We start from the raw sequence: 25,485 nt of genomic DNA on the forward strand, positions 1-25,485 counted from the left end.
TAACCACAATCACATTCACAAACAATGCCTGCACTGCTAAAACGAATTTCTACCCACCCTGGTTTCCTTTCTTGCCTCTCTGCAGTGCCTCCCCTGGGAGGGCAGGCTGGCAGTTCAGCTCTAGTGAGCTGGAGGCAAAAAGCAGGCTATACTTCTCTAAAAAAATAAATAACCAAAAAAATCTGCCTCCACAGGGCTCTGCAAAAACACGATGGATGCAAGTGGACAGAATTAGGCATGTGGCAGCCCTCATCCATTGTCCTGTCCTGTTCCCCTGCTGCTGAGTTATAGCTGCCCAAGGAGTACTTCCCCATAAATAGTGCCTTGGTGACCCAGGAAGCTCACCCCCTTTCCTTGACACTGTCACTTATCGATGCCACTGATGACCAAGGGATTACTCAGCAAAGGAGAGGCAGTGGGGATGCCCTTGGCTGAGGTCTCGGAGCACTGCCTGGCTGCACCGCCGGTGCAGGACTGCCAAGACAGGCTCCAGGCAAGCGGAGAGCGAGGTCTGGCCACTGATCTGTGTGGCAGCAGGGGAGGAGCTCGGGTTATCAATGCCTACGTCGGTCTGGGGTAGTTGCAGCCAGACCTCTAAGGCTGATAGAATGGATATGCTTTTTGTTTCAAATGACAGCTTAAAAAAAGAATGAAGAAGAAATTTATGTCAGTTTTAGTATGGAACGAGATCCACTGGTTCACAGCCCCCTGTGAAAGAAACCATTGCCTCTCTTTATTGACATCAGAGCACTTCCAGGTATTTTTGCCAGGACTTTATAAACTGTTCTTACTACTGTCACGTATCCTGCTTGGCTGGGAATTTGTGCAGTAAGAATAGTACTACACATAAGTATTCCCACTGCACAAACATCTTGGCAAGCAAAATAATCTATCAGTATATAGTAAACATACTACCTAATGAGACACAAGCCATTTCCTGCACTTGGACTTGTGCTCCATTATTCACGGCTGTCCAAAGCCCTTGTTCAAAGCTGATATTGTAATCACTTGCCTAGATCTCTTGTAATGTAAATACAGAAAAAATCCTATGTAATTGAGCACCTTCATCAGGCTACCTTTCATCTTAAAAAGGCATCCCAGAAAAAACATAACGGACTATGAACAGTTTGACTCTATCTTCCCTAAGAAGCCATTGTCAAAGCAGTTTCCATCCATTCCTTCCACATTAGAATCAGTTATGAAGATGCTTGCAGCCTCAGTGAAGTTTCTGTACAATGTTTTTTCACATCATATGTAATAGCTACGGTTAACAAAATATGAGTTTATAATCACTTGTAGCATTCAATCACCAAAGCCTGGTCCCAGATCATTCTTGTTATTGTTGGTCTCAGCAAATTGCTTAGAAATGCCATTTTGTTTTTTAAAAACAGTGATGATGATAACTTGCATCAATGCTGAAAAACACAGTTCAAATCAACATGAAAAAAATGGCCAGGTGATCAGACATGGAAGGGGAGGTTCAGAATGAAACCAGGGGAAATGCTGAAAGGATCCCAGGTCTGGAGATGCTACCAGGTGATAACACAATAGCAAACAGGTTTTTTGCCAGATGAAGTATACCAAGCATTGCCTTCCAGTTCTTGGAAGTATTTTTTTTAACCTTATTAAATGACAGTGTGTTGGTTCATATGTTGCTCTGGAGAGACCTGTATCTTTCTGGGGTTAACAGGAATCTAGTGCTTTTCTTTTTTGTGATGGTTTTACGTCACAGTACATGTTGTATTGGACTTCACTGTAACATGAAATGGAGAGGGCTGGGGTTCTTTGTTCATTGGTTTGGGTTTTAATTGTTTGAACACACTGTGGAACGATTGCATTTTGCAAAGATTTTAGAAGTAAATGTCTTGATTTTATACTCCTCTTGACAATCAGTGGTTACAGTCCTTGAGTGTAACCTCTGCTGGCACAGAGGCTGCCTTTTGCACCAAAGCCTGGCCAAATGGAAGTTCCCCAAATGCCACTGGGAATAGACGGAAATATTAACCCTAATGCACTTTCAGTCAAGACCCCATGCAGAAAACCTCAGTGCTGAGCCTGAGAAGTGAGTACATGTCATTACATGGTATTTGGGACAAGATTATAGAAATTGTTTTTCTGATCTATATAATGCATCAATTGTGCAGAATGCTAAATCTGCTAAAGAGCTAAATGCCCATTCAGTGACAAATTCCGGTACTTAATTTTTTCTTTTTCATTTTCTTAATAAAATCTTAACATCTAATGTCTAGTTTTGTTCTGACATTTCTAAAAACCCGATTCTGATCCACTGAGATGGTTTATTTGCATTGTGATGCACCATCTCGTTTCAAAATATTTATTTTGATGAGGTCAAAACATTGTAGTATAATTTAAAATATTGGCTATAACATACTGTCAAATACATCTGTCATAATGCTATTGCAATTCATATTTCAAGGGACTATAAAAAAACAAACAAAAAGTTAAGTCAAAGCAAAACTAATATGTTGACATAATGAAACATTCATGCATTATGGAAGTAAACTTAGCAGGCAATAGCTGCTGAAAATCACTGTGTCTCATGATGAAGTTCACTGTTTTAGGCAAAACAGCATCTTGTAGGAACAGTATTCAAACAACAAGTTGCAACCCGTTCGGCTTTAGTGCTTGTCGCGGGGCAGAAACTACAAACCAAACCATTGCTTTTAGCAAAACTGCTCTTGAACTGCCTGCCTTCAAAACCTTAACTGAAAGTAGGCAGGTATGTGCTGTCTCTGGAATATCACAGCCTCCTTTGTATTTATTTTCCAGGTTTTGCAGCAAGCAGTTTTGTGTTCGCGTTTTTTCTGTCCGGAAAGAAAGGAAAGGAAGAAATGAACAATGGTAAACTTTGTATTGTAACCCTTATAAATTAAAAGCCATCTTAGCTTTGTTTTATGCCATGCACAGAAATTATAAAGCAGCTGTGTCCTGCAGGCAAATCTTAGGGAACTCACACATAGTCATTTAATCTGTAGCCGCTATGGGAAGCAGATGTCAGGGAAGAAGCGTGGTTTCCCTTGTAGACAGTTGGTGGTCTATAGGAGGGAGCAGTCCTTCTTACGCTGCTGGGCTGCGTCTGGTAAGGTGTCTCATTCCCATGACACTGGCTTGATGTGCACAGCAGAGCACCACCGAGGATCGTTAAAGATGCAGAGATGAAGCCAAGGTAAAGAGCTTGACCTATCTCGTACTTCATCCCGCTGGGAAGCATGGGGTTGTAGAACTCTGTAACGACGTCGTTAGTGGTCCACGAAACAGGTACCAGGCAAACGAGACCGGCCAGGATGAAAATGATCCCCCCAGCGACTGCGATGGAGGCTTTGGCAGAAGTCCCCTTGGCACACTGCGTGCACTTCATACCAATGACAGCAATCACGCATGCCAGCACAGAAAGGACGCAGGAAATTACCATCATGGCACGGGCGGCTTGGAGGTCACGGGGCAGCGCCAGCTGGGAGCGGTGGACTTGGCACTGGTAGATGCCGGTGCTGTGCCAGACGCACTCCATCCAAAGCCCTTTCATATAGGCCACAGCTGTTATAATATTGGTGCCTACGTGTGCCGTCCGCCACCAGTGCGGCAGAATAGTAGCAATTAATGTCCCAATTAGGCCGAGCAGGCTTAGAGAGAAGCCAAGTAACTGAACAGCCGAGCTTGCCATGTTAATGTTTGTCCTGCCTAGTTCTCTTAATAAAGCACCTCTGCTTGAATTCCTTCAGAAAACACAAGCTTTTCTTGGAAGATATGCAGCTGTTTTACTTTGACACCTTCTGCTCTCCTAATAAAAGGTAATTGAGGAAAAAAGGAGTTAATTATTACCCAAATGCATTACCTCTCCAGCCAGTAAGGTACATTCCAAGTGCAGTTAGTTCAATAATTAGCATAGTTATCGCTGTTAATCGTACTTTTGTGGAAGTAATGGGAAAGTAAGCTTCCCTCTTCACTTATATAAACAGTCCTCTGTTGCCCACTGGGAAGAAAACTCAAGACAATTTATGAAATGGAAAAAAATATTTTAAATGCAAATATCCCTCTTCCCAGCAGACTCTTCAAAAAAACAAACATGATTTCCTTTCTAAAGCAGAGAATTAGCTAGTGTTAGCACTTGGAATGAATGAGATTTATAAAGTAGGGAGCTGCAGGTTGCTTTACACGATGAAAACATTCCCAGAAGGTCATAGCAGGACTAGGTAAGAGTGTATTTTCTCAAAGTAGGGTGCAAAGAGAGTGATTTAAAACCTGTGGAAGAGGATAACAAGTATTGGATTAAAGTCGCTTTCCTGATTTGCCAGTATTTCTTGAGGTTGCAGTTTAATAAAGCAACTCAAAGGGGAATAATTTTCATTAGCCTCTGTGGAGTTTCAGCTTATGATTTTAGGTTGTGGGCAAAATGACAGCATGTGAAACCAGATGTACATCAGAGAGCTTCTGAGAAGCAACACCTTCACAGTTCAGTCATGTATAAATTCTAGCTGAAAAACAAGAAATAGTAACTCTTCCTTCTGTATAAATCGCAGATTAAGTGGTCTTTTCCAATGGCTGCCTTGCAAGGTCTGTTATACATCATGCATTATGTGTGTGGGCAGAAACCTGATATTTTAATATATAAAATAACTGTTGCATCAAAATCCAACTTGGAATTCAGAAACAGAAACAAATTTAAGCTCCATTTCTGCAAAGACCCATGCGTGTACTGAACGCATGTTTGTAGAAGAAAGCGTAAGTGTTTGCAGGACTGGGCCTTAGCAGACAAAAGGAGGAAAACCATCTGGGCAAACTAATGTAGACTGTTAGAACAACAAAATAATGCAGAGGGAGAAAAGTGAAAGCTGGTTTATATTCCCCTTATCTCACTAATGAGGCAGGAGTGCTTGAGGTGTGCATCAGTGCCGATGTTTGTCTCCAGACCACTGTCTCGGCATGCACCGAACTCTGCATAGCAACAAGATGGTGTGTCTCTTCCAGAAACAAACCAGAATCTGCCTTGGAATTTATGCCAAAAGAAAGGAAAAAATTAAAAAACACAGGGATTATATGGCCTAGGCAGGACAGCAATGCAGGCTGAGTCTTATACTTATACATGTTCCTTTTCTTTTGTTTGGAACGTGTCTGCTGTGTGCAGACGTAGGATGGGGCGGAATGCAATATTGGACAGGATCTGTGCAGAAGTACCCAGGCCTCTGACTGGAAAGGAAGAGAAAACCCAAAGACCAGCTTTCCTTTAGTGTGGGTAGATTTAGGAAGGCATTTTCCTATCGTTAAGGTTTTCTGGCCTTTCAAATGCTTTTACATAATGCTTAAAGCAAAATAACTGGGTTTACATGGTTGTTGAAGTAATTTGCCTTATTTGCAAATAGTGAGACAAATGCAGTGGTTTCTGATATGCAAATGTCAGAAATCATTGTCCCAGGTAGGTGCCATGGGTTTTCTCTGCATTCTGCCGGGGAAGGCCTCTCTTTGTATCAGCCATCACAGGGTATCGCAATATGACGAGACACAGGTTAGGGTCGAGCACAGCACAGAGGAGCACAACAAAAGTAAGGAAATGGTTATCTCCAGCAGTATTGGAGGTGTTTTATTTCTGTTCTCACCACATGCTTGGGTAAGAGCTCCAGAAGTCCTCAATGTATGTTTGCCGTCCAGATAAACTGAGTTTGGCTCACATATTAAGCATAAGGAAAATTAAGCAGCTTTTTCCCTTTTTATATTACTGTTTGTTTCCTGTGAGGCATATCATTCTTGTATCTCAGCATGCCACACACCTTAGAGACATATCCTGGTAATACCTCTCCAGAATCAGGGAGATCTAGACATACCTTTGGGGCACAGCAGGAGGACGAGGAATGTACCCAGGTCACACAGGAAATCGGCAGCTGAGCTGGAAATGGAGCTTGGGTCTCCTGTGTCCCAGTCCCAGTCCTAGGCCCTACCCCCAGTACCACCTTTCACATCCCTGGTCTCTGCCTGGTCTGATAGTCCTCCACTCCCTCAGTACTTTTCCCCGCTTGCATCTGCAGATGCGTGCAACCTGAATTTATACTCTATCCAATTACTCAGCCTGCACATTATATCCTCATATTGCACACCATTCAGAAAAGTGCTCTAGGTTACTCTTGCATGTTTGCAAACAGGCTTTCAAGGTCAGGCATCAGGCTTCGCAGCTGATCCCAAGGAGAACAGGATATAAAAGGTAAATGTGATTTACACTACCAGTCACGGGAAATGGACCCCCAATTTAATGGAGGTCAGAATACTCTGGGGCTTGGCAGCAGCTATTTTTAGATGTCATTAAGGTGTTATTTTTAAACATTAGCCATTAAGAACCTTCTAATTTAAGAAACCAGTGTTAATTAGCCCTGCTTGCTTGGCATCACGTTTTCCATGTGCCTTTCTCAGCAAATGCCAGCTGCCCCTGGTGCTCAGCAATGCTGTAACTGCTGTGGACCAGCCTTCCCCTCCCCGTTTGCGATCGGCAAAACCAGCAGTAACTTAACAAGTTTATCTCCAAGAACATCAATGGCCTTGTTAAAATGTCTCACCTTACAGCTTTGTTCCTAACAGGTTAGGCGAGGAACATGACCACCACAGCAGGATCAGGTGAGCAGCTGGTTGGATGTTTCTCATGGGCTGACCTAGTTAAACACAAGAACAAAGATGAGCCATTTTTTCAGCATGGAGTTTGTTTGTTACTATTCTTTTAGAAAGTGGGCAAACCAGAGCCAACCTTTGCAGGGCAGAAGACGACAGCTGTCTGGGGTAAAAAACAGTGAAAGTTGGTAGCGCGGCGGCTTACTTCTAAGGGGAGGCAGTAGTGCTACTGCCCAGCGCACAGCTGCCAGGGAAGGCAGAGATGGCTTTCTCAAATGGAGTATGCTCCTGAAATGGCTCATCTCTGCCTTTAGCTGGCTCAGCCAGATGCCCACATCTCAGCTGCTGTGGAGTATGTGAGATGCAAGACACTCCTTCCAGGGGAAGCCCATTTTAGCTGCAGTGGTGTCTACTTGCACCCCCTCCAGCAGTAACACCGATAACCTCCTGGTCTCTTGCCCAAGCCCATCATCTCAGACAAATCATTTTATCTTCATCTTCTTGGTGCAGTTTGGCTTGTGGTGGTGAGAAGCTTTGAGCTGGCTGAACTAAACCCCTGCAGCAGACACAGGTTGATGAACACCAGTGACTTCGTGGCAATACATGGGGTGACAGAGCCCAGTGTCAAGGCCCCAAAAATGGATGAAGAGACAGCGTACATGTTTAGCCTTCATGACCTTCAAAGCTCATCTAAGCAGTGAGTGAATGCAAAATAATGTGAAAATTTATGAAAAGAAACTGAAAAATTTGAATCTCCTTGCTTTGCCAGCTCCTGCCAGCTTTAATTTTATGAGCACAAGAGCTGAAAAGACAACTTTTCTATACAAATTTTAGTTTTGCCTAATGCCCGTGTTGTACAGGAACAGCTATAGCTAGGATAAATCCTCGGTTGCACTTTCTGCTGGGCTGCGTCACAGCTGTGTTAGCCTTGAGAGTCATGGCTCCAAAGTAAGCTCCAAATAAGCAGCAGAAGCTGATGTCACTAATCGGGGTATTTACCCAGGATTAAATGACAGATGCATATTTTACTGCTGTGTCTTTCATTGTTTCTCATTTTACTATTTCCCCACCCGTATCAGTCCTTTTGTTTCTGCTCTTTCCAATCCCTTTCTCCAGACCTGTGAATTGCTGCTGCTTGTGCAGACTGTCTGCAGTGCCTCTCATCCCCTGAGCTGCAGATGGTTCTGCCAATGAATTTTAATTCAGTGACTTTGGTATGTCTCTGCGCATTCTTACCAACTGATGTTTTTACTTCAGCTCCTCAAATTCTGTACCAATTAGCTCAAAAATAATGCTGGGAATCTGGCGATTTCAGCCTCTGCACAGTGGTGCGATGGATGCGGTGATGTCCTTTGCAGATATCCTTACCAGCTGCAGACCAGTGGAGAGTCAAGCCTGAAGTATTCCCTGTTGTGGACCTGAGCTGAGCCTGGCCCTGAAGTTTACACTCATTTTACATTCTTGCTTCATCTCACACAGCCTGAATGGTTAAGGCTGGGCCCGTGTTTAAGCACCAGCTGGATCAGAGCTGTGAGGCATGCTCAGGTGGTGGATTTGCCAGGGAGGCAGGAGGTTACCTGCTCCCACACTTGAGTTCAGCTGTTTCGCCTCCCCAGGCCCTTTCTTTGCTGACACCTGCTGAAATGTGTTTAGGGACAAAAACCGACCGGCACTTCGCAGTCAGTGAGAAGAGATTCCTCCGTGGTTGTGGGCGAGGATGGGTGGATCTGAGAGGGAAATAAAGCCCACCAGGCTCACAGCAAAATTCTTCTCTTTCTCCCTGACATCCCGCCCCCCGCCCCGACCCCCTTTATTTTTTTAAAGAAGAGATTAGGAAATCAATAAAAGTTTGAAAGGCACATTGTAATCAACCCTGATCCCACACCTACTCCCACCCCCTCTCTGTAAAACGAGTCCTCGCGGCAAGTGCTGACATTGAGCACTGCAGCACAGCTGCTGCTCTGCCAGATGTGCAGGAGAAGCCCTGACCCCTCCTCAGAGCCACAAAGCCTCCAGGACTTCAGCCGTGTGGTGCTATTGGGTTGTAACTGGCCTTGTGCCCCCTCCTTGTTTCCTTCTTCAAGGACAAGATCCTCATCAGAGTGCCAGGGTGATCTGCCTGCCCAGCCTTTTGGGCGTCTCTCTTGGCTGTGGGTGCTGTCAGCCGCCAGCGGTACTGCCGTTCATTTCATGGTTTGTTCCTGCCTGAGACCAGTCACACATCATCTCTGCACCAGTTGCCGCTGGCCTTAAAATTCTCTCCCTTCAAAATAGTCTTGAGTGGATCCCAAATGTTTTTTCTAGCACAGAAGTATTTAACTTTTGGGGGCATATTATTTGGGTTTTTTCTAGAGGTGCGAACCAAAAGTTTCGTATTCACCCTGCAACTACATAGAAGTCAATAGACCTGGAAAAACTACAAAGCCTGCAAAGAAAAAAAAGGATCAGGTCCACATTTTGATCCCATGTAATTTTAATCCCCAAATTTCGGAGTCTTGTCACCTCAGTCCTCCGGATAGCCAGTGGCTGAGGTAGGTACCTTCAGAGAGAGGTTTAGATCACCACTGGGATGAATTGCCCTCAAGGTGTGCTACCTGCTTTTTGGGGTCAATAGTTGCAGCTGGGAGGAGCAAGACTCCTTACCAAGGTGCTTTGGGCAGTGCCTCATCCCAGGCCTCAGGGACCATGACTGCAACATGAAGCAGTTTGCATGGTGGGAATAGGCAACGGGGTTAAGGGACAAAGGGACACTAACCAGAAATTGTATACATGGGTATGCATATGTATGCATACATATTTCCGAACTTGTACATGTAGGTATTTCCAAATTCATCTGGACTAGACCTTTCACAAGGGTCCTATGATTTCAAGCAGCCTGGGGATGATTGGCTTGAGAAACCTTCAAATGCTCAACTCTGCTCTATGGTAGTCAGATTTAAACTCTAAGAACAGGGAAACTTAAAATAATTTGTCACATCTATAACTGGATCTTAAGATCCACTCATAAAATCTGTAGTGTGGAAAAAAGAATGAAAGGGCAAAATTCTCTGAGAGATGAACAGTGATTATATTAAAATTATTGATGTGTTCAGACAGAGGAATATATGCATATAACTATCTGGCTGGCACGTGAACAAAAGTTCTTGTGCTTGGACCACTTGCAGCTCACATGACCTCATTTTTTGCTGAACATGGTCAAGGTTATTAGTTTTGAAGGATAATAAACATCCATGATGTGGTAGGGGCTCCTCTGTATAGTATAACATAGAGAAGGATATGATGAATGGTACATTTATAGTGCACTCTACATGCAATGTGGCTGCTTAATTCTGCCCTTTATTTATAGTATTAATGTTTTAAAAGAGCATTGTGGCAAATACATGCTATACACCTTCATTCCAGAAAGTCAATCCTTTCAGCAAAATTGGTTTACTGAATCTGGGAGGTGTTTGTTTGCCTGTGGGACGCTGCTAGATGAGTCAGCTTAACATACTAGAAATAATGGGCTCTTTTCTTACATGTTGACTGTGGCTTTGGAAGAAACTCTGCTGGCTGGAGTTATTAGTACCTGTCTGGGTGATCTTAATTTGGATCTGTCTGCAAACACACAAACATTATGAAGTACTGTATATGTACATGATAAAACAGCCTTTTTCCCTTGAGAGCCCATACCTCATTTGGTCTGGAGTAATGGGTTGTATTCAGGGAAATGAGAGGAACAAGTCTGCTGTCAGGGGTGTTTTATCCACATTATTCCCAGATCTCCTGGAGAGTGTCTGGCAAATCACAGGTGCTAGAATTCATTTTCAGGGGGTACCAAACACAACAGAGCATAACGATTAAGAAATTCAGTGGGAGATGGGACAAGGCAATGTGCTATGAAATACTCAGTACTATGAAAATCGGGTACGTGGTTCCACTTGCCAAACACTAAACACTGAGTGACATTTCTGATAATTTTGGCTTTTCTTCTCCACATGCAAAAGGGAAATAATTTTAACTGAGGGTATATTCATCAATGTGAATTCATCAACAGTGAGACCACAAAGTCATTGCTCTAAACTTAGTAGAGCATTTTATTGTAAGCTAGCATACAGAGGAAAGGCAAGATAATAGTTCATCTCAGTATTCATGCATGGCATTCAATTTGTGCAAAATAAGGAGACGTGGGAACCAAAACTCTATTTGTGTACCAGTGTCTTTGTGGACGCTTTTGCTTCCAGAAAAAAAGTAGCCAAATCAACATCAGAAAGCCGCCCTGTAGCCTCGGGTTGGAAACAACCATATCCATTTTTGGAACACGATCTGCTGGAACCAGAAGTCTGCACGTAGGCTGGCCTTTTATCGGGCCCTCAGATTAAAAAGAGGGGGGCAAAAACATCTGCAGAAAGGTTTGCAGCCGGAATGACGCAGAACTTACGGGGGGCTCTGTGCCCTGGAGGATTCCTGTCTGCAAGTGTGAGCTGGTGAATTAACCGCTGCCCAGTCAGATTATGAAAGCCTAACAGCTAAATCAGAGTATTTATTGCCCAGGAATACCACAAGATGATGGAGTTATTTTAGCCCAAAGGTCAGAAGCCCTTGGGCCAGGCTCTTAGCTAGCGTAAATCCATGCATCGTCACTCATTGAAGGGAATGGAGCTACACCGGTTTGCACCAACACAGCATTTGGCTTCTGGGAGCTTGGGAGGCAGAGGTTTTGAGCCCTGTCCCCCAATTCGTATGTGTGCAGCTTGCTGGCTACCTATTCTTTCCAAGTTATTATAATTTATTACCGGAGACTGTTGTACTTGCACAGCTTGCCAATTACAAGAGTTTTTCCCTCCAGATTATTCTTGGGTGAATTTGCCCAGTCTGTTTTTAAATTACTCAAGCCTTGGAGTTTCTAACATTTCCTATGACTGCTCTGCAGTCTGCTATGCTTCACAGTTTAGAAATATACCCTGAAAGCCAAATCAAATCCTCATACTCTTTTCCCAGCCATACTTCCTTAAATCAGCCTAAAAAAATCACCTGGCTAATGTGTGTGCCCTGCAAATACCTATTGAGAGTTATCATACTTTATTATCCATGTCTTACCTGAGCTCACTCCCTCTTCCCCTTCTGCTCCCCACCGTCATGCTATTACATTACTTAATAGCGCTTGAAATAGTTTTCAGCCCAATTTAATTTCATCTTTGTTGCAGGGCTCAGTGATGTATTGTGCTTTATGCTGCCTTTGCCCCTTCAGCCATTACATAAACTGATCTCAAAAAGGGGTGGTTAAAGACTGGAAGCAAATTTGCCAGGTTGCTGTTAGCATAACCTGTTGAGGATCTGCATCTTCAGTTATCCTCGCATTCCCAGGATTGCTGATGGCTTTCCAGAGACAATGGCTAGCAGCGCAGCCAGCCCTCCCCTCCTGACCCCCCATCTCCAGGCTTAGTCCCGGGGGTGTCAGCAGTCCCTCACAGGGAGGCTGGTGCTCTCTTGCTGAAAGATCTAAGGAAGAAAATATGCACCATCTCAAAACCTGAAATAAGATCTGGGCTGCCGTGCTTCACTCAGTAGCTACAGAGCAGAGGGAGGAGGGGGAAGGGAAAGGCCATTTGCTGGATCTGAGCTAAGCTGCCCAGAGTCAGCAGGATGTGTCCTCATGATTTCCATGTGCAGTCTCAGAGCAACCTTTATCTTTCCCTTCTGCCCCCCTTTTGGCCCAAGAAGCTTTCATTCCAACCACCTGCAGCCGCATGGGCATTCACAGTCCACTCACATTTTTATTTCATTTGTTCGCCTTTTTTGGTTCCCATGTTTCCCTCAGGAAGACTCCCAGACAGAAATGTAGGCAACCTCTGAGCAGCCCATCCTCTATGCCTATGTGTGTGGAACAAACTGCACCTAGCCTGAATAGACGGGCAGCACCAGGGACGGGTGGCACCTGTGCTGCCTTGGGGGTCCACACGCGCATGGTGCTGCTTGCCCAGGTTTGGCAGACCCCAGGGGGTCAGCTGGCAATGCTGCTGTGAGTGCATTTCTGGACAACATTTGGCAGCCCCAGATTGACCAAACAATCCTGTTCTTCCTTACACAACATTTAGGTGCACTGAAGACATATCTGAGAATGGGTTTGCACTCACTTATGTTGGTGTCATCGGAGAGCAGCTCCCCCAGAATCTAAGGGGTGATACATTGGAATCAAACATGATACAAAGGTTGCTTCTCCCTTAGGTATTTGCCTTAACTTTGGACTCGTGACATGCTCACGGAAATTTTACATAAAGCTTTAGGTCCTCACACTTGCATATCTTAATGGGAGACATATTTTATTCCCAGGGTGGCTTAGTTCCATTAACCAACAAGCTGAAAGCTGACAGAGAGCTCAAGATGCTCATGACTTACTGCACTAGGCCTGGGGCACTAAATGTAACATAAAAATCAGTGGAAGTGCTGGGTTCCTAGTGTCATCTTTCCTTTGAGCTGAGCGTGTGTGGGACTCCTCAGTGCTGCACTTTGACCCATATTTGCTTTGATAGCTACATCTGTGGTCATGTGTGAAATTCTCCCCACATCTCTGACACTTTCATTTTTCTTTCAGGACGACATCAGAATAAATAAGACCGTCGGCCACAGACTCATTTGTCTTTTCTGTAGTTCTCAGAGTGTGCTGTAATTATTTAACTTCTTAAAACTTTCACACTCTTACAACTCTCATAAAGTAGTTATTTAACTCTTGATATTTTCTCCCCAGCTGTGATGATTTAATCTAGCCTAAGTTTTGAAAGACTCAGCCAGGAAAATCCCAGAGCGCAATACAGCTCATTTATAAGGATCAGCGTTTCTGCAGTACCAAGCCTGCACTGCACTCTACATCTGTCTTATCTAAACACTACCATCACACTGTATTTAGGTTTTCATGGTAAGTTAAACCACGACACGTAGATTTCAGAAAATCATACATCTGGCCTGGAAAGATCATTCTGTATTTTAAACATTTTGCGGAACAGCTCCATATTATTAATTCAGGTAAAGCACATTTCTTTTGGGAGGTTTAATTCTCCTGCCAGCAAGGGGGAAGCACTGTGGTCTCTTTACCACAGAATTTCTTACTTCTCAAAAAAACCCAAAAGATTAAGTCAGTTCCCTAGCTATATAAATCATAGCCTTTCATAAACATCACAAAATTATTCTGATGTGAGAACTGTGTTATAACGCAGGTGAAATTACCTTTCTTTCCCAGTGATGACTTCCACCCATAAGTGAGAAAAGAGCCACAATAACTCAGCAAAAAAACAGTGACATTTTATATTTCAAAACCAAGCCCTCTGAATTCCAAGGACAGGAAATTCTTATGATTAAGATGCCTCTTACAGACATTAAATACCTAATATAGTTTATATTGCTTATTAATGGTCAACAAGAATACTTTAAAGTTTATATTTAACACAGAAAATGCAAGTGTAAACTTCTCCCACTACATATATTTGCTATTGCTGAGCTAACATTGAAAGACACATACTAACTTTTTAAATTTCCTGACTTTTATGATTGCTCAATTTTGCAACCTTAACATTATTTTGAAACTAGGATTGTGTAAAATTTTCCCCAAGAGACTAAGAGAACTATGTGCTTTTGAAATGTTGCCTTTCTGTAGCTAATTTCCCTGGGTTTGTTGGGGTTTTTTTTCCAACTGAAAATCTTGCAGACAGGAGCAAAATTGCAGGACCTCAAAAATAATCAAGTGTGTTTCTAGTACCCTGGTGCCTTTTCTGTATTTTCTGGGTGTTCATTCAATGGTGCAGGTGTACATCTGCTATGGATCACAGTCCTGTCCAGGAAAGCACTTGACATTGCTAGAACCACTCACATGCCTAAGGTGAAGCACTTGCTTAAGTGCTGTCCTGGACTGGGGAATATCTTTAGAGATATTTAAACTTGAAAGGAAATGGAATTTAATTTTCCTATTGATGCATGTGGGATTTAAACAGGTGATGAATTGCATCTAATGGCTGCTAGCGTGCATATTCCCTGAACATGATTGGGAAATCAATCCTTTCTGTCTATATGGAATCATAAAGCAGCATAATAATTAAGAGAAACTGTTCATTTAAAACAAAACATGAGTCGTTCTCAGTTTGTATCCAGATCGTTTTGCATCTCAAATTAAGAATTTGTTTCTGTGCCCACAGGTTTTCTGGGGGTGAGCAGGTGGTGGGACCCCTTTTATTAGCTGGTCTTTTTAGGTGAAAATTCTCCCCTTGTGAGGGGGCTTAGCAGACCCATGCAATACTTAAAACCCTTTAAACAGGATTAAGCAGTGTCTGAAGGCTAATGCTGGTTCTCCACAACGAGATGGCTTTTTACCCTTCATCAGCTGAACATGACATCTGAAAGTGATGGAAGGGTGCAGTGCCAGCAGGCACCTGCTCCTCACGCAGCACTCCGTCCTCTTCCCTTTGCTGCAAGAAGGGACCGGACACTCCACACTGGTCTATGGTCAACTGTTTTAGTACTAACTTTAAATGACACATGGCTCGACACTTTGAGCAGACGTGTTAACTGCAGGAAGTCACCTATACAAATATGACTAAGAGTTGCAGTGGAAAACCAGTATCTTTTTAAACAAGGGCAGATCATTTGTGCTATGAAAAGCATAAAACCTTGTGGAAGCAAAGGTCTTCCAAAGGGCTCAGCATTATATAGGAGAAAACGATTCATGCTGTTGGTAGCCTAATTTTCAAAAATATGCACAGTGATGGGGGTATTTAATTTGGAATGTTGGCATTTAACTTTGAAATGGTGATGCAGGTTTGTTTCCTTGAATATGTGTCTCCCTAAACAATGTGCCAATGTCATCCTGCACTGATGAATGTATCTAGGTTAGAGGCTGAAAGGAACAGTAAACACTTTTACTGTGTTCCAAAGAATGGGAAATACCATTCTGTAGGTTTATTTTTCATTAATTTCGGTGCTGTCCAGTTGACTGCTGTGGATGCCTCTGCATCTAAACATCTGCAAAGGAGGGACCTTTTGGGAATGAGAGGTTGCTGACAGACTGTGCCCAGCAGCCAGAGCCAATAGAAATAGACCCGATGTTCTATATCTGTTTTCATTTCATTCTTGTTCCAGCGTAGCTGCAAATTTTTTCCCCAGCTCAGAGATGAGTGGTGCCAGCAGCCAGTCTAGGTGAGCCACAGCCCACAGCAACCTTGAAGGGGCCGGAAGGTCTGCCAGGGGAGTGTGCGGTGGCCGGGATCGTCCTGTCCCTGGGAGCAGCAGTGCTCTCCTGGCTGTGCTTCAGGAGGCAGCAGAGGAGACCCTCTGCCTGCTCCTACGGAAGGAAGAGAAACCTCCCACGCTCCAGGAGTCATTTCGCTGGCTAGTGAGAAACCTGGCGTGCTGGCAACTTCTTAAGGCAAGGGCGGTAAAAGCACTGGACGGCCCTGGGATGACATAGGAGAGTCAGCTAGAGTAAGGAACGCTTTTTTCCCCATGTTGCCAAACTAAAAGGCTTGAGGACATTCCACTTCCTTTATTTTTAAAGGAAAAAACGAAGCAGCAACCCCTCTCTCTTTCTCCAGTCTCTCCCTGCCCCACAAAATGAAGGCATTGTTTCTGAGCAGCACAACCCAGCATGGTTTAAGGGTTTTTATGGTAGAGATTATTTGCAGTGTCATCTATTACAATGCAAGTATTTGACCATTAGCATCACTGTCTTAGCCGTAGTATTATTATTACTGGTATCTTACTACTATTTCCAAGGTGGCTATATACTTTTCAGAGACAGCCACATCTTTCAAAGGCTTTATCAGTGCTCATTACAGGGATGGAAAAAAGCCACATGTTAGTCTGACTGAGACTAACACAGCAATTAACCCGCCGGTGCTTCCTTGATGCAGTGATTCATAATGATGAAAGCCCCAGACCTGCTGGCTCCAAGGAGTTACTTTTGCTGTATCAACTTTTCACATGTAATAAAAAGTATAGCCACATGAGAAATTGAACTTATCTGTGTACCCCCGGGTTTCAGAGAGCAAAAGACTGCTAAACCAAGTGATGTGATTAGGAGAAACAAGGAAATGAAATCACTTAATGGAAAAGTGCAGTGAGTAGAAGGAATCAATAAATAGTTCCCGAGAGTTATCAAGGGCCGTTTAATGCTTTTTGGACCTAAACTATCTAATCCTTACCCTTTCTGTTTTATTTGTCCTCCATTCTGCCACATATCACTGCAATATCACACATCCTGTGAAGATCACAGCAGCTGCTTGGTCCCAGTATGCAAGGCACTGTAAAAAGGGTCAAGTTTTCTTTATGTTACATATCAGATTCTCCATGAGAACTCTCGTTCCTCACAACTGCTTTAAAGCCTTATTAAGGATATGCATATAAGCCTGTTTCCATACACACAAAGTTACCTTCCTTTTCCTGTGGCTTAATATTTGCTGTGCAATAATCATCCTCTGGGATTGCCCAGTAGCAGTAGTTCATCTGGATGCTGATAGATAAAGCAGGCAGTGCAGTGTGGTGTGCTGTACGGCTGGTGAATCATTTTTAAAAGTAGTTATTGCAAAAGAGAAAGGAGGTAATAAAAGCCTACGGGCCCTCTTGATGACATCTGTGTGACCTCGCTGTGACTAACATTTCAATCTGTCCCGAGATGGTTTCTGACTTGCCTACCTGGGTTTCTTTCACTACAGGAATGGAACAAATAAACAAAGGGAGAAAAGTGTCAATCTCTGAATTCAGCACCCACTGATGTTAGCATTCACTTAAATGTGCCCTGGGCCAAGATTTTAATTCTGGGTGGTGTCAAATTATTCTCTCGTCACTGTTGACAACAACAAGCTTTCAGAGGATATGATCGTTAGTGTGAAAGCCAACTGACCTCACCTGATGGAAAACTCAGACTACAACAAAATAAAGACATAATTTGGGCTAGCAGATGTTTCTAATATGTTAAGCAACATCAATCTTCAGCTCTTTTTGTTTGGTGATGTCTACCTGAGCTGAGGAATGTATGCCAGCAACCGGTAGTGCACATTAACTCGTGCCTCTGAACCCCTAACATAGAGTCAGGACTCCTTCATTGCAACATCTTAGTTTTGACCCTTATAGTGCTCTATATTCAGCCACGGTGATGGCCTGTCTACTTATATTTGTCATTGCTGGAAAAAGTCCAAATGCTTTCATGTGGGCAAAAGTCCTACTTGTTTCAGTGGAAGTTGAGCCAGGGTAAGGAAAGCTGAGGAGAGCTTCAGGCTTTGCCACATTCTCCTGAAGATCAAAAGAGATTATCTGTGGAATGGACAGAGTTTTACCAGGTACCGCAAACACCCCAGCTAATTTTAATCAGCCTGAATTCTGAAGTCTGGATAGCTCTACACCTAGTAGTTCCTTGTACCATCAATATGTCTGGTGATGGGATCACACCAAATCCTATGTCTGAAGATGTCTAATTTGGAAAACTTGGGCTATGGTTTTGATCCAGTTTATAGCGTGTGTATCTCAATATACAGCAGTCTCTTTGTGTGAGTTTTTCTCGTTCTTTGGCTCAAACAACATGGTTTCCATAGGAATTAAAAAAATTATATTGAGTTAGATCAAAGATCCATCCACTCCTGTAGTGTGTCCCAACAGTGACATAGCTGACATTTAGGAAAGAAAGTAAAAATAGGAAAAGCACCTAGTGTTGCTTTTCCAGAGTACTGTCCCTGCAAGCTATCACAGATTTCTTGACCCTGAAATGCGATCTTAGTGTTTCACCTTAATGCCTTTTGCTTTTATTATTTTGTCCAATTACTTTTTGAATCCATGCAAGTGTTTAATATCAAGTGTCCTGTGGCAGAGGGTAAAGCAATCTTTTTTTTCTTGATGTTTTGAACCTGCTATATCATAGTTTCATTGTATGCCCCTTTCTTCCTGTATTAGGATAGTCAATCCCTAATATCTCTGTGCTGCTCACGAAAAATATATAATATAGATATGTAATATGGATAGTAATATAGATGCAACTGTGAGGACAATCCAAACCCATGGAGTTCAGATCTGCATGCCACCAGGAGATATAAAATGGTCTGGCTGTTCCTAGTGAAGCTGCGTTTCCACCTATTTCCATTTCCCACCATTTTCTACCTATGCAACCTGCAGTTCTCAGCATAATAAAACGTAACAAGCAAGAGTTCTTGGCAAATGGAGGTAAAGTTATTTAATGCCTGTTGAGAATCTGTCCCCATATGTTTAATAAATGCTTTCATTCAATAAATGTATACTCAGCTTTAAGAAACATGGAAAATTACAGGGGTTTTGCATCAAGTGCCAAGATAATAATAATCTGGCAAGTAACTGTTTACTCAAAGTAGTAAAAGACCAGTGAAGCCAAGAGTCACTGTTACCACTATAATAGTAATTATTTGCTGGTGACCACCAGTCTTCAGTGAAAATTTCAGGTGCCTCTGGTATTTTTCAATTTTTGCTGAGTGCCAGGTGACTCAGGGTCCAGCTCTGCTGCTCTTTCTCACACTAAGTTTTATCTGATTGCAAATTAGCCTCAGAAGACTTGAGTCGAAGCAAAAAAACAACTCATGCTGAGGAACAGCAGCAGAATCTGATCCTGTGTTGCTGGTCTCTAAATGATTTTTGAGTAGCTGGCACCAAGGCTTTACATATATCTTTAAAATACTGGAGGTCTGGGTTTATTACCAAGTGTTGTTTCAAAAAAGACGTATGTTATTTGTAATAGATTCTGTTTATAAAAACTATGTATTCTTAGGCTGAATGCAACTCCTGAAACAAAAAGTAAATTACAAATTCAGACTTCTGGAATTGTGTAAATTCCACTGGGAAAATAATCCTGAAACCTCACCAGCCACATCTGTGTATATCACCATTCAATTATTACTGTTTTGCTATACTGGAAGTTATTTTGCCTTACACCCAATGGTCCAGGGGAAAAAAAAGTCCTTATTGACAATCAGTGATCCCCCAGTTACAGGGAAAAAGTTGAATCAATAAAATGAAAAATTATCTGACAATAATGACAGTTGCAAGGCTTGCTTCTGGGCACACCATGAAAGCAATCTGAACTTCAAACCTCTGTTATTATACCACTCCATTTCAGCTGTAGAGCAATCCACTTTGGTCCTGGGAATAACACATGCTGAAATCACTTTTTGGGAAAAAAACTAGACTAAAAATATGCTAAAAGCAAAACCTCAAGAAGGATGTTGCTTGAGTAGATTTTCTTTACCATGGAGCTTTTTTGCAGAGAGGAACTGCAGGGAGAGGCACATCTGTGAGAGAGTAAAACAAACTTCTCCTTACCCCTGGCTGCCTTCAGGAGGCAAACCCGAAGAGACTCATACACAGAAAGTGTTATACTTGCTGCTGGTATAAATCAGAATAGATCAACAAAATGGCACCATTTTTTAGCCAGCTAAACAAAATGAATGTGCACTGGAGGATGGAGAGACCAAATTCTAAGCAAGGCTCGTGTCGTGGCAGGTGCTGTCACTCATAAGTTGTTGAGTGCTTGCTGAAATTGATGGGAGTCGAGGGCATCGGGCACTTTCTGGGTCCTAAAGGAGAGGCCACTACACTAGGGCCTTTATTTCTTTCCCTCTCTGAGCAGATAAGAAAAATTACCACCAACTCTTCAGGAGAAATATCTTGGCAAAGCCTGGGGACAGCCAAGACTTGGGTTTGCCTCCCTAGCTGGGATCCTGGCCCCACGCGTCTGGGAGCTGGTTGCAAATCCCTCCATCGCTGCCAGCAGCACGGGAAAGCTCTCACCCACAGGAGGGGGCACACAGAATCTGTAATGGCCCACAGAGTGACATGCAATTTGTAGTTCACTTCCAGGTCCTCAGGCAAGTGGCAATAGGTCAGTAAAAGCTTTTACCATCATTTTTTCGGAAATATAAAAACTTCAGTCTTGCTCCTTTTAAAAATTATATTGTCAGGTGAGCAGAAATAGGTTTCAACAGCCGCCATGGGGAAAACAGCATACTAAATGGATACTAACTAGTGCATCTGGGGTGCTTCCCACCCTGCAGCAAAAAGGAAAGGCTGGGCGCACCGTGTGTGTGAGCACAGCGGTACGTACCTGCTCCCCCCGCCCAGGGAGAACCGAGGCACATTTGCAGTACGGAAGGCTTTCTCTGTTGCCCCAGCGAATGCAACAATATTTACTCGCTATCTGCCTACAGCCAATCCTCCATCTGAAAGAGATTTACAGAAGAAGGTAGGTAGTATGACTCCTATCGCACAAAAGGAGAAATGGGGGTACAGGGATATTTGGTCGCACAGCGGGATGGGAGGAGTGCTTGGAACAGATTCCCACATTTCCCTTTTCCTGTGGAGGAAGTTTCTCCAGGCGGAGCTGAGATCCCTTCTGAGGGCATGAATCTAAGCCCAAATCTTGGCCACACCCTAGCAGCAAATCTTCAGGACAGGCTCCATGACGCGGTCTCGAATATCAGCAAAGAGGGCAAATACGAGGAAAGCAAGGCTTTGTGCTGTGACAGTGGCTGCCCATTGCATTTTGAGATTGTGCGGCTGCAACTTTTGCTGTCTGGGAAGCCTACCAAAAGAGAATTACAGTAATTGAAAAATGTGGCCAAGAGAGCAAGCACTGGACAGGATAATTGCAAAGTAAATAAAGATGCATAGAGCATTTGCAAATTTTACAGACATAACAAAAAAGAAAAGCAAAACCATTCTCATGACCCATTCAATACACGTCTTTCCAGCAAGAGCTCAGAATCAAAAATAACCAAGTTAATAAGACTAGAACTAACACTTTCAAATTGCATTTTCTTCTAATACACACAGAACAGATACATACCGATCACCCACTCATTTGCATTTACTCTAAATTTTACCTAACTTTTCAGTATGAAAGGTCTTCTGAACCCACAAAAGGATATCATTTGAATCTCCAGCACAAGAGTGTTCAGCATGCTGTGTGTTGATGGTAAGAATGTTCCATATTTAGTGTGTTCTGAGTGAAAGGCCTTACAATGTAGTATGAAATGCCAGAAATAGGCTAGATTTCAAATCCATCAGTACTCCCGTGCAGTGACTCTCACCTGTCTGAGTGACGACTGTTTCCATAAGTGTCAAAACCCATGTAAGGCTCATTTCAGAGAAAAACTGCCAACAGTCTGCAATCTACAGCTTGAAAAGCTGCTGAAATGTGCTGCATTATTAAGGATCCTTGACATGCAGCCTATAGGAGCTGGCAGGACCTCAGCAGCAAGCTAGAGATCTATGCTGGTGCTAGAAGAAAGCCAGCTGGTGGGAGTGACTCAGCCCAGAGAAACAGGTGCCTTCTCCAGAATGGGGCAATCTGAACCCAGGGGCTGCCCATATAAGCCACCTCAAGGGTCTCACAACAACAAAGTAGTTCCCATGCCTCTTGACTTTCTTTCAGACCTTTAGCTGTGAAATTGTTCAGAATCTCATCACCCTCCTCCTGTTCGTTGGCTGTGTCAAGCCACGAACCAGGAGAACAAGACCCCATGAGTTACTGACTACCACCATCCCAGCAGCCTTAGTTCTGCTTCTTTCCCATGCCCCAGCTGCCTGCAGTCTGAAGAAAGTTGAAAAACAGATACAAGGAACTCCCTTCTGGATAATAACTAGGAGAAAGACACTGGGTGTAGCAAAAATGGAGAAACCAACAGGTCTGCAGGAGCTGTGGTTTCATCCCTTCTAGAAGGACTGGCCATCCTTCAGCTAAGATGGATGTAGACCTAAGGTTCCCATTGCTCTTTCTGTTTCAAGAAACCAAAATAACAACAGGAACACCTAATTTCAGCTGAAACTAGCCAGGAAATTGTGCCACTCACATTTGGATGTGGAACTTGGCTGAGCAAACTATGCTTTCATCACCTTCAAGTTAGACTATTGCAAGCAATACGTTCTCAAGCTGAAGTTAACCACAAAAAGGTACTCAGAACCTGTAACTGGTTCCTGAGACTTGTCTCCTGAGTCAGACATGCCAAAGAAAGCACTTCACACCAGTGCTCTGTACTCCCACCGGACTCATGGTCCAGTTAAACAACTGGCTTCAACGATCTTGTCTTTCAGCTGTAAACTCTTGAAATGGCCTAGGCGTGGCTCACAGACCATCTCTCTTCTTTCTTCTTCCCACTATGATCAGTAGAGACAGCAGTCCACATTTTACAAAGCACTGAAAGAGACTTAGGAGGCTTGATCTTTTTACATTGCAGTGGCTTGAGCTCCTGCATCCCTTGGACATTTTTAAAATTCTATACATGCAAGGAGCCTAGGAGTCTAAAGTGCACAGAACTTATGCGCAGGCAAGAGGCATTCCCAGCTGCTGAGTCCAACTTCAAAAAGGAATGTGGTTTAATTAAAAGCAAGGACTGAGTATCCCATCTCCCTGTGATGTACTTGGCACCAGAAAGCAGGTGATAGGCACTTTCCCTGAGAAAAGATAAAGTAATTGAAACCTCCCCCATCTTCCTAAAGCTCAGGCAAGATGACAGGCTGTTGATTAGAATCTCCCTGGAGATGACTCACAGCTCTTCTGTGGAGGGTTCAGTAGTTTACTTGGCTTCTTTGCTTCATGCTGAGGAAAAAAAAAACCAACAACAAAAAGTCTTTTGTGTGTGGAAGTATCCCAGAAGACAGGGGATAACTTTTTCCAAAACAGTTAAGTACTGTAGGAGCTACATCCTTTCCATAATAGTCTGTACCACAGGATTCAGCAGAAATATTCACAGTGTGCCTCTCACTGTATATTTGAGCAGTAAATACTCCATAAAAACTCCAGTACACACAACAAAATTCTATTCTTGTTTTCCTTAAATTCAAGCTTTTTTTTTTCTCCCCTCCTTTTCAATTATCTGGAAATTCAACTGAAGAAGTTGTGGATGAACACACAGAGAGACACACAACTCCTGATATTGAGAAGAAGTGATGAAAAGAAAATAAAGGTCCTTGTAGGTCAGGACTGTAGAACTCAGATATGAAGCAAACACTGTTGGGATAAGGAATAAGGAATGCTACTGCATGGGAGTGAGAAGGGAATGTGATAGGACATACAGAGCCCTTGCCACCAGGGAAGAGGTGGAAGTTCCTGAAGCAGAGAGGCAGGGAAGGGAGATGTGCAGCAATACAGGCGGAGGGCAAGAGCTCAAGAGGTGTGAACATGTTTGGCCTTCAAAGACGTTCCCCATCTCCCCCAAATCCTTTTTGTAGTTGTTCCCCATGACTCCCACAACTCTTTTTGCCTCTGTCTCAAGGTCTTTTCCTCATATAACATTCTGAATTTGAAACATCTTGAAAACCAACAGAGCCAAAAGTATCACCATTGCCATGGCTCAACCGAGTAGAGAGAAATGTAAAGGACAGACTTCAAAATCAACAGGATACGCTTCCAGGGTCCCCATCAGAAAGGTGTTTTGATTAGGCACTTGTATGAACTTGAAAAATAAGGTTTTACCATCCTACAAAACGGTAAGGGAGAAATAGTAAGTGCTAATCTCTCTTAGGCAAGGCTGGTGTGGTAAGAAAGATCAAACCCAGTGTATTTTTCCTACTGTATAAGTGTTGCCTTCTGATTTTACACTGTAACTTTCTTAATAATTTGTTCAAAAAACCTTTCAAGAATCTTCTAAGAAGTGGTTTGGATCTAAGCAATTCATTTTTTTTTGAGAGTCAAGTCTTCTTGTCTTACTCATGTGAATAGTCAAAGGGACCACCCTGCAGTCCAAGAAAGCAGAGTTTTATTCTTTAGTGTAAGCCTTGTGACTGATTGAACTGACCTGCATTTCATACACTGCCTGTTGTCACTTTCCGCATTTGTCCTAAACTCATCTTTTGCAGTCCTTTCAAAAAACTCATTTAATTCAATGAGAAGCAGACAAAATTTCTTCTGCCATATTTATTGTTACTGACCAATACTTCAACCTATAAATAGCAAACTGAAACTAGCATGGTAACTCAGCAAAAGCTGGCACCTTCTGGACTGGCTTCCCATTAGGGGACTGATGTTACAGAGGTGGGGGGCAGGGAGGGGGGGGGCGGCGGGGGGGGTGGGGGAGGGAACAAGGAGGGGCAGCCAGTTGCACAGAACCACCGTATTTTCTTTTGTAATATATACCAATTGTAATCTTTTTCTACAGCTTGTTTCGTATAAGCTGCAAACTTCATTTTGTGACTAGAAATGCTTATAAAGAGATTACGGGCAATTCTGTTATAGGAAATTCAGCCCGAATACCAAGTTACATCTTTGTAGATCTGCCCAACATTTAACTCAAGAGACTGAGGCAAAAGACATGACCCCTTGCTTCCTGAAAGAGCTCCCCTAAAGGGCAAGTACATCACAAAACTAGCAGCTGTAGAGCCTTTCTTTAAAGACAGTGCAGAGCTGGTGCACTAAGACAAAGAACTTACAAAACTAAAGGAAACAGGAGCACATGGTGAATTCTCCCATAAAAATGCTACTCACTGCAGGGATGGGCAGAATCTCAGCTGGTAAAAATAGGTGCAAATCCTGTTGCATCATAATGAACATCACTTTGAATGTCATGACCAGAAAAGATCATTACAGTAAAAGAAATGCCTCACTACTGACAAAACAAAAATGCCAAGCTTAAGGCTGCAATAGACACAGCACACCACTGCATGTGTCTAAGGACCATAGTACCAACTGGAGTCTGCTAGACACAAACCAGTAATGGGTAACAGAAGTGATCTGTTGTAGAGGAATGAAGCTGGGTTAATTAGCATTGATAATGTACAACTGTGGGCTGGCTTCAGGGGCGGTGGGTTGGCTGATGTAGACAAGGTGCAGGTGGGGCTGGTTAAGTGAAGTGGTTGGGCAGCCAACGAAGAGAGAGCAGCCGAGGAAGAAGCAGTGAGAAGGGA

General features: G+C 43.1%; 1 protein-coding gene across 3 annotated transcripts in view; it reads right to left on the bottom strand.

Moving 5' to 3' along the window:
* Positions 1 to 25,485, bottom strand: part of CLDN14 (claudin 14) — a 105,799-nt gene that overhangs the window by 24,893 nt on the left and 55,421 nt on the right. The window contains exons 1-2 of one of the 3 annotated variants that reach the window (XM_080376251.1): positions 6,561 to 25,485; positions 1 to 3,799 (exon numbers count right to left, since the gene is read on the bottom strand). The exon at positions 1 to 3,799 is cut by the window's left edge and continues 24,893 nt beyond it; the exon at positions 6,561 to 25,485 is cut by the window's right edge and continues 55,421 nt beyond it. In XM_080376251.1, the coding sequence (XP_080232377.1) occupies positions 2,972 to 3,682 (711 nt within the window). In that variant the 5' untranslated portion in view covers positions 3,683 to 3,799; positions 6,561 to 25,485 and the 3' untranslated portion in view covers positions 1 to 2,971. The other 2 variants (XM_080376250.1, XM_080376252.1) reach the window with 2 other exon arrangements.

This window comes from Falco punctatus (genome assembly GCF_963210335.1).
Source record: "Falco punctatus genome assembly, chromosome: 2".
Lineage (NCBI taxonomy): Eukaryota > Metazoa > Chordata > Aves > Falconiformes > Falconidae > Falco > Falco punctatus.